General features: G+C 41.8%; 2 protein-coding genes across 2 annotated transcripts; one reads left to right on the top strand and one right to left on the bottom strand.

The window, feature by feature from the left end:
• The first annotated feature begins 817 nt into the window (after positions 1 to 817).
• On the top strand, positions 818 to 2846 carry LOC127771881 (protein FATTY ACID EXPORT 2, chloroplastic-like). The gene is made up of 3 exons (XM_052297828.1): positions 818 to 1233; positions 2198 to 2332; positions 2453 to 2846. The coding sequence occupies exons 1-3, from the start codon at positions 876 to 878 to the stop codon at positions 2593 to 2595; spliced, it is 636 nt and encodes a 211-aa protein (XP_052153788.1). The 5' UTR covers positions 818 to 875; the 3' UTR covers positions 2596 to 2846.
• A 638-nt stretch (positions 2847 to 3484) lies between these two features.
• On the bottom strand, positions 3485 to 7855 carry LOC127771880 (protein TIFY 3-like). Its single transcript, XM_052297825.1, is given in 6 exon segments — positions 3485 to 3859; positions 4663 to 4720; positions 4834 to 5059; positions 5151 to 5253; positions 7664 to 7806; positions 7808 to 7855. Coding segments are annotated over 6 exon segments (654 nt in total). The 5' UTR covers positions 7841 to 7855; the 3' UTR covers positions 3485 to 3768.
• Positions 7856 to 9746: the final 1891 nt, after the last annotated feature.

Genomic DNA, 9746 nt, shown 5'->3' with positions numbered 1-9746 from the left:
ATATGTTTGTAGCTGGTTAATAGTCTGCTATTGTATCTGCTCTAAGACTTTCTAGCAATTCCCCATATTTATAAAGATGTTGTATATGCCTAGATTCATTAACATATATATGAATGTGGACAATGCTAGAAAGTCTTATAATATGAAACGGAGGAAGTAATTATTTAAGATACAAATAAATGAATTAATCAACTAGTACTATAAAGTTTGAAAAGGTTGGTTTAGAAAAGTGTTTAAAAAATATATTGATAATGCAAGTTACACAACAATCATATTGTTTAGGAGCTTAAAAGGCGTGCTCACGATGCTCTATAGCTTGTTAGCTAAAAAGAATACCCTAAATTACCCTGTAAATATGTAAGTCAAAATATATTACGCTGGTTTGCAAATATAAGTGAACACATTCACAGGTTTGCAAGTGTGGTATGTGTTTACCTAAACTCTGGAAGGTTTTTATATTCTTCAATAGTATACGTGTATGACGGTGTGTGCGTATGTGTTCTCCGTGTAACCAAGGAAAAAAATTTAAACTTAATTTTAAAATCATAATTCAGAAATATAGTGAAATTCTTTATTAGGCAACATGCGTATGATGCAGGGGGTGCACATGCAGTCATGCGTCCCACGCGCTCCACAAGAAACGAATCGTCCTTCTAGATGCAACCCAAGTACCCAACCCAAAAATCCAGCAACAGAAAAGGAAAAAAAAAAGGAATTCCAAAAGGAAAAAGAAAAAAAGAAAAGAAAAGAAAAGAAAAAGAAAACCGGGGGGGCCCACCCACAGTCTCACACCACCAACCCCCGTAAAAAATCCCCATCACCACCGAGGCCCAAGCCCAAGCTCGAGCACTCGAAGTTCGAACTCGAGCTCATCCATGGCCATCGCGACGACGACCTTACCACTCGCGCCACTCGCCCTCGCCCTCGCGCCGCCATCCTCCCCGATCTCCCAGTGCTCGCTCCTCCTGCTGCGCCCCCGCGCCCCGGCCGCCCTCTCGCTCCGCCCCTCCGCGCGCCTCCTCGTCGCCGTCGCGGCCAGGGAGCCCGAGCTCGGCGGATCGGGAGGCGGAGGCGGAGCCGCAGGCGACGGCTCTGGGAGCGGCGGCGGCGGGGACAGCGAGAAGCCGCGGGGTGGTGGGGGGGACGAGGAGGGGGAAGGGGAGGAGGAGAAGATGGGGCAGGGGCTCTCCATGTCGCAGAAGATCACCCTCGCCTACGCCGCGCTCGTCGGAGGTAAAGATGCAGTAATGCCACGACCAGTTCATTTTTAGTACTACTGATCTACTGCAGTGTGCAAACGCCTTGGATTCGAGTAGTTTGATTTTGGAGAATGAGGGCTACTGCATTTCTTTATCAAGTGATTAGCCATTGGGGGTAATTGTGTGCATTTCAACTTCTGGTTCACTAACTAGTTCCCAATAAGTTAGAACACACATATACTTGTCAGGTTATTCTCGTGAATAAAATTAAATTCTTATTGGTCAGATCGAATTATTACTAATTTGATGAGATCAATAATTGTTGGACTTGACTGGGTACTTCATAATTTCCAACTTTAGAAAACCAGAACACCTATTCAACATTCAGATTCAGCAGCCTGCTTTTGGAGTTTTGGTTTCTCAAGTCCAGCTTGTATCAGAACAATGATGATACAACTACCAGTATGTGCTTTTTGTAGACACAAACACAAATGGTGCATTAACATTCTGTATATCACTAGTCACAGGATGCTCCTCCTCCTTTATAGTGATAACTGCAGAAAGGCCTACAAACAAGCACAATGTGCACAAATTTTCTCTTAGGAAGAATGAAATGGAGTGCATCTAAACAACCTCCTAAAAATGAACATTTAGACAGGCTACTTTTTTTTAAAAAAAAAGAAGAAAATTAACACAAGAGTGACCTCCATAAAATTTTGAATTATTTTTCTCCTTTGTGATTATATCTGAGAAACTAGCAGATGATAGTCCTGTTATAATTTTAGCTGCACCATCAGTTCAATAATAGCGTTATGATCTACTGGAGTGAATGACTGTGGTGTTACCATCCTGTGTGAGGTTCTACTTCAGAGCCTGACAGCCTGTTCTAGCCTTCAAGGTGCATCTGAGGATAGATTATATTGAAGCATTGGTGGTTACCATCAAAAGAGACCTTCATTTTTGTTAGAAATTGACTATTGTGATTCCAAATTCTGTAGCCGGTGGAGCAATGGGGTACATGAAGAGTGGAAGCCAGAAATCCTTAGCCGCAGGAGGCATATCAGCCCTGGTCCTGTACTTCGTCCACACTCAACTCCCAGTGAGACCTGTCTTTGCATCATCTATTGGTTTAGGTATGCAAAATCATTTTCTAAGCCACCTATGTTGTGGACCTTGTGGTCCTTATTATCCTTTGGCATGGAATTACTTCAACATGGAGTCTTTCCCTGATGTTGTCTCGCTTTGCATTCTAGGTATATCGGCTGCCCTCTTGTCGGTCATGGGATCTCGCTTCAAGAAGTCCGGGAAGATATTCCCAGCTGGTGTCGTTTCCCTCGTCTCCTTGGTCATGGTCGGTGGTTACATCCATGGGATCTTGCGCAGCACTCATGCATGACAAGACTGACAGTAGTCATGGCAATCACTATATGCAACTCCCTACAGTAGTCGTGGCAAGCCTCATGTTTCCCTTCCGTTTTTGTGCTTTAGAATCTGCAGCAACTGTGTGACATTCTCCTTCTTGATCATGTACCTGTTCTTGGCGTAGTTCACTTCTTTTCTGGTACAATATGGCCTATGGTTAAGCATGTGAGATGCTAGATGGAAAAAATAAAAGGTTTGGTGAATCTGTCTTGAATTTTGATTGAACATCGGTACTCCTTGGCAGCATGTACAGTGGCATGGTTGTATATGGGAAATATGGCCGAGTTTAGTTCTAAACTTTTTTTTTTCAAACTTTCAACTTTTCCACCACATCAAAACTTTCTTACACACATAAACTTTCAATTTTTTCGTCACATCGTTTCAATTTTAACCAAACTTCTAATTTTGGTGTGAACTAAACACACCCTATGTTGTGCAGTACTACTATAATACTCAACGCGGCCGGCAGCAACAGGTGGCAAGCCGTCTCCGGCGGCCGGCCAGACTGCCGCGTTGGGCTAATTCGCCGGTTGACACTGTCAGCATGGTACCGGAGCGGCAGTCAAGCAGAGGCAGCGAAAAATGCTAGCATAGGAATCCATCACTGCAAAATTGTAAGCTTCGTAAGATCTGGAACAAATGCTGTTTGTAAAATGGAGGAACAACCGGAATGCCAGATACAAGAAAACCATCCTCTCCTTTCATGCATCTGGCACTGTAAAACCCCAGTGCCGAAACTGAAATTTAACAATTAACCTGGATGATATCATTACTAGACGAACACAATAACATTGTCAGGCAATGATATGCATGATGTACAATGATATACTACTATCATAGCTGCTGAAACTGAAATTTACTAGTAACAATTAACCTGGATGATATCATTACTAGACGAACACGATAACATTGTCAGGCAATGATATGCATGATGTACAATGATATACTACTATCGTAGCAGTTTGCTGTTCGAGTAAACAAATTCATGACAGAATAGACTAGCACATAAGGAACAGTACAACGATAATAAGGGCACAGGTTCGATTATTAGTAAGGTTCTAGGGTGCGACACCATCTAAACAATGAACGAGACGCCTTTCCTTCCTTCCCCCTCCAAACGTCACCCTCCACCATTCGAAGTTGACAGTTACTGGGCCTTGCCCTCAGCAGTTACTTCCATCCCTGATGCTTCCATGCCCTCGGAGGATTTTGTAGGATATGGAGCTTTGCTCACCAACCTGCTTAACATGGTCATTTGGCTTAATCAGTTGAAGCTAAGGATTTCTCAAATTTGCAGAAAGCTGTGTTTCTATAACTACTGGCTACTTTGTTATGTATCATGAAAACATGGGCTATGGTAATGATACTGAAAACAGTCCTTGCACATATACTATGTTCGTATCCAAGTCAAGCTAAAGCAAATGTTTTATCCCCTACAAGTCAGTTTCCAGCTATCCACATTCTTTTAGCATGTTCTAATGGACCACTTGGTTAGAAATAATGCATATATTCTCAAGCTAGAACATTAAAAAGGTAAAAAGGAAATAGTTTTAAGAAAAAACAGCAACGACAAAGGCCACATGGATCTATTTTGACTATGTCTAGAGGAACAAATAGTAAGGCTTGGTTTGGTTTGAGGCCTAAATTAGGCTTACCAATATTTGGCAATTTCACTAGTGTTTAGTGTCTATTTGGTTTGAAGCCAAATTTTGGTATGCCTAAGAAAATAGGCCATTTCAATAGTGAACTTAGGCTATTTTGGCTTCAATCCAAACACAACTTTGCCTTACCAAAATTAGTCATACTAAAACTTGCCAAAATTTGGCACGGACAAAATTTGGTAAGGCCTATTTAGGCCACAAACCAAACCAACCCTAAATCTTTGTGGGTCAGGTTTGATGACATGGCCAAATACAAGGAAAAAAACATTTTTTCTTTCAATACTGTGGGGAACATAGCGTACTAAACCTATATTGTTAGTTTCCTAAGGATATGCATCAGACAAATATAGAATGCTATTTCTACATTCATTCATGCCAACCTGTCACGGCGTTTCTCTAGGAAGCGCTGAAGGGAGTGCCTCCTGGCAATGGGGAGATCTGCACAGCAAATAAAGAATAAATTTGTAGCATCTTCAATCACTTAGTACATCATATGACGAGCAATTAAAACAGCCCCATTTTCGATTCACAAAAAGATCTTCTAGTCTTACCAGCCTGAAGCTTGCAAATTGAGCTAGGGTCAGCGACAACTTGAGGTTGTCCAGTTGCTACAGAAGTGCTCTGCAATGAGAGCGATCTTGTGAGCACAGGAGAGACTGCTGCTTGGGTAGCATTGGCTGCAGGCATCACAGGGGGCTTAACAGCAACGGCAGCATTGCTTTTGGTGGCAGACGCCGCTGCAGCAGCTGCTGCGGCAATAAGCATGATTGCTTGAGCCTGTTGATGCCAATGTTGCAGATAACGAATTAGCATAAACTTTCAACAGTTAGTCGGAGGATATAACGAATATAAGTGGGGTGAATATGACCTTCTCTGGCGGCACTGAGTCATAAACACATACTGATCCACCATAGAAAATTGTAAGTTGCGAAGGATTAGGTGGAGGGCTCGACATTGGAAATACTTTGGGCCTGATTATGACAAAGCGAAATTAGTAAATGTGCAAGAAGGTAATAACAGATTGCATAGTTACACAGATATTGGCATAAGTGGGCCACTCTTGACTAATTGCATACATGAGTACATGGCAATACATAAGATGGGCATCCAAGGGTAAAGTGCCATATAAAATTGGAGGCCAACCTAGCTAACTGATGTATAATGTTCAATTACACCGTAGGCCGTATTTCCAGCCTTTTTTGGAGGTTTAATGAGCTTTACTATGCACCTTATCTGCAGCCAGATAAAGGCCCGTTTCCTTCATAAATAATTATTCTACTCTCTATATTCTACTTGATGAGAGGATTATCTCTTGGTCAGTATGCTACGCCAACATAGCCCTCCCACAGCTGCCAGTAACACAAGCTGTACCCAAGTCAGGATAGATACCATTATCAATGTTTTTGGTACACATATTCTGAGTCTAATAGCATAATCAAGATTAAAACTCACAAGATCTAAAATCTAAAAATAGCAAACTAGGCCTGCAACTTTATGGTCCACTCTGAAATATCCAACATGTGCAGCATGATGGGACTCATTCAGAGTTAATAATCTGTCCAAAGGTTGTCCAAGATGGACGGAATGCACTGAAATTTTTTTCTTCAAAGTCTCAGCATAATCTTGTCTAAAAGACCAGGTTACAAGCTCAATAGAACATCTAGATTTAAAAACATCTTACATAGTTGCATATATGTGGTTTACCTATTCAGAAAATGCTGAAACATTTAATAATAGCCACGATTCATATTAGCCATTACCAGGTATTTTTACTTTCACCTTAGTTACTTCAAAACAAACACCTGCATCTATTGTTTTCACAGCAGCCTAGTGGATTATATAAGAGTTGCAAAGGTAAATCAATGGATGCTGAGTCATAAAGGAAAACATTCCGGGGTAAACAAACTAATGCTTCAGCATAGATAAGGTTCTTAAAACTAAACTGCAAAAATGACCAAAACCAATATCTGGACCAGCAAACTGCACATTTCAAATAGGGGGAAAAAGGCAAAGGGGGCTTAACATGTCAGGGGATAACTAATGTCGTAAAATGGTGGCCAGAAACTATGGTACTTGGTCCCCAGCTACAGATTTAGTCTTGAAGTAAAGACAAGGGGATGAGGCCTTTACCATTGAATCCCCTTGGTATATGGAGGTGTTAAAAACTGCACGCTAACTCAAGTTTCACCAGATCTATGTGTGTTTCTTGCTTATTATTTCAAAAGGGGAAAAGTCATTATGTATATATTATAGATTTTAAAGAAGAAATGCAAGCAACTTGGAAGAGTTCCCCATTGCTCCTGATTCCACAGCTCAATTGGAAACTTTTCACAACAGTTCCAAGTATTTGGAGAACAAGTAACTGCCAATTACAGAAAAAGGGAAGAAAAATAACTACCTGGATCTGCCACTTGCCAAAAGTTGTTTCCTATCCGTTAAGTTTGGTCTAAGGTGGGAAATCATTTACCTAGTGACGTGAACCAAATTGAACATCCATATAGTAATTGATATCGGTTTACTTCCTATATTAATTACATTGAATGACCTCCTTCGGTCATTCCGGCAAAAATTGATATCGGTTTAGTAGAATATCAGCAGTTCACCGCACTCCCAACATCTGGATAAGAACACGTGCAACTAGAATGACACCCTAATTTGTTCAGAGTTAAGAACAGCTGACGCCAAGCGCAAGACACCCTAATTTGTTCAAAGTTAAGAACAGCCGACGCCAAGCGCAAGAGAGCGGGAAAAGGAATAAAGGGGATTTGGATTGCAGGACGAGGAGAAGCATGAGACTACCACTCATCAGAAGAATCTTCACATGACCTAGGCAAGAACCCCACCAATTTGATCCACTGCAGCAAAGGCAAAGGGCTCTTCCATGATAACACCAACTCATAAACAAGGAAAAGTTGCAACTCGGTGTAGGGTGGACTATTAACTCGAAGTCGAAGCCGAAGCCGAAGCCGAAACATTCGACTCTATTTTTAGGAAAAAAAAATTCAACGCAAGAGTTCCATCTGGAACGAAGGAAACTCCGAGTGGATTCGAGATTTTTTGGGTCGGTCCGAGGAATTTCACCCGACCAAAAAAAAAGTCTCCGGTTCCACCCAAAAATTCAAACACCAGGAGTCCAGTACCGGAGAAAAATCCATCCCCTCCGGTAAACCACTTCAGAGGCGGCTGCGGCGCCGCTCGGCTCCCCGGCGGCGAGTTCTCGGAGAAGGGGCGATACTATGAACTGAAAAGCGGCTAGAATCCCGCGCGAGATGCATTTCCCGAACAACCAACAAAGCACTCCCTCTCCCGCGACCCAATCGATCAACCCAGAGGTGAAGAGAACTCGATTCGCGAGAGGAGAAGGCGGAGCCGGAAAACTACCTGCCGCCGGCGAGCGAGAGGCCGACGAGTTCCTCCTCCCCTTGCTGCTGCTGCTGCTGCTGGCTCTTCTCCTCCTCTACCACCACCACCTCCTCCTTCCTCTCCTCTCCCTTGCGTGCCACCTCCTCCTCCACTTCCCCCCCCCTTCTTAATGTTCTTCTTCTCCAACAGATCCATCTCAACCAACTCCTCTCCTCTCCTCTCCTCTCCTCTCCCTCTCTCTCTCTCTCTCCCTCTTCGGCTTCTCGCGAGAAATTGGAGAGCAAAAACGAGAAATCGGGAGGGGGTTTGGGGAAGAAAGGGTACTGGTGGTAGTAGTATGTGTACACCAAACGGCGCATGTGAATATTGTGACGGATTTCAATATTGTAAATCTCGACCGCAAATTGAGCCCCATCATCATCTCTTTACGTATTTAAATTTAGCTTTATCCAATTTCATAATCTCGCTAACTGTACCCCCATTATTCGACCTGCCACGGTACTCTACTACTCCCTCCGTCCCAAAATAAGTACAATTTTAGCCTGTTCATGTCTAACGTTTGACCGTTCGTCTTATTTAAAAAAATTATAATTAGTATTTTTATTGTTATTACATGATAAAACATTGGTAGTACTTTATGTGTAACTAATTTTTTTTCTAATTTTTTCATAAATTTTTTTAATAAGACGAACGGTCAAAACGCTATACACGAATATCTATGGCTGCACTTATTTTGAGACGGAGGTAGTACTACTAATCAATTACCACGATTAGTCATAGTACAAAAATTTACCGATTTGATCAAAGGTCATGTTTATTCAAAATTTTTTCTTCAAACTTCCAACTTTTCCGTCACATCAAATATTTGGACACATGTATGGAGCATTAAATGTCGACGAAAAAAACCAATTACACAGTTTGCATGTAAATCACGAGACGAATCTTTTAATCCTAATTACGTCATGATTTGACAATGTGATGCTATAATAAACATTTGTTAATGACGAATTAATAAGGCTTAATAGATTCATCTCGCAGTTTATATACGGAATCTGTAATTTGTTTTGTTATTAGTCTACGTTTAATACTCCTTTTAAATGTGTGTCCGTATACTTAAATTATTATTTTTTTTTGCACGATCGCGTCCTGCTTGGTCCAAATTGGACGAAATTTAGTGCAGTTGAAGCAAGATTTCAACCGTGACTTCGTCTCGTTTTTTGGCTGACAAGTCATGGGCGACAAGGCACGGGACGTGCGTATATACGTTGACGAGCTCCACAAGCAACGACGTGGGGCCCCGTGAAGAAAGGGAAGAAGAGAGGAAGAATGCCACGTCACCCTGAAAAGGGCAAGGGTTGGGGAAGAAAAGGTGGCGGTTTGCTTGCCCCAAATATGTAGACCACGTTGCTGTCCCAAAATTATACTAGTGCGTATTATTGGATTCCGTCGGTTACGTTACGCCCACGAGTACGTATATACGCGTATCGCTTCTCCGTTTATTCGAGTCAGCTAGTAGAGCAGCCTGCTAGCGAAATGGCAAATTCGCGAACAATTTGTGCGCGACGAACTCATGCGACATACTCGTCCAAACATCTTCCTCGGTTGTTTGGAGTCGACTTTGGAGATACTCGCTTCGCTCCGTTCCTTAAAAAATCAATCTATTCCTGGATATGACATATTATAGTGCAATAAATTTGTACGTATCTATGTTTAGATTTGTTGTGCTAAAATGTGTTGCATCCCATGTTTGTTTTTTTTAAGGTTGGAGAGAGTATAATTAAAGCTTATTGTTGGTCTAGCGATGAGCGGTCAAAGCTTAATAGCAGTAGGTTCGGTGCTAGTTCTTCCTCAATAAAGTGTGCATAGTGGTGATGTTTTGTTTTTCTTTTTCGGATTATATAATATTTTAAGGTTATATTCTTGTGATTTTTTTCACGGCCTGTTCGACAGTTGATTTCACGACTGTGCTGCAGCCAAAACCAACAGTACCACATGCACGCATCCTATAGCCTCATGCCGCAGTTGCTGATCTACTTAACGGGCCCTATATTTCATGAAACTTCAGACTTTCTAAGTACCAGCTCGTTTGAGAAAAAAAAAT

The sequence above is a fragment of the Oryza glaberrima genome, chromosome 4 (assembly GCF_000147395.1).
Source record: "Oryza glaberrima chromosome 4, OglaRS2, whole genome shotgun sequence".
In the NCBI taxonomy this organism is placed as follows: Eukaryota; Viridiplantae; Streptophyta; class Magnoliopsida; order Poales; family Poaceae; genus Oryza; species Oryza glaberrima.
Note: the sequence above shows the minus strand (reverse complement) of the source record. Positions and strands in the feature narration are given on the sequence as shown.

Excerpts from the sequence above, each read along its gene's own strand:
- LOC127771881 (XM_052297828.1), top strand. The coding sequence starts at position 876 with ATGGCCATCGCGACGACGACCTTACCACTCGCGCCACTCGCCCTCGCC. Across the intron at positions 1,234-2,197 it reads CTACGCCGCGCTCGTCGGAG|CCGGTGGAGCAATGGGGTAC; the intron begins GTAAAGATGCAG and ends CAAATTCTGTAG. Across the intron at positions 2,333-2,452 it reads TGCATCATCTATTGGTTTAG|GTATATCGGCTGCCCTCTTG; the intron begins GTATGCAAAATC and ends TTTGCATTCTAG.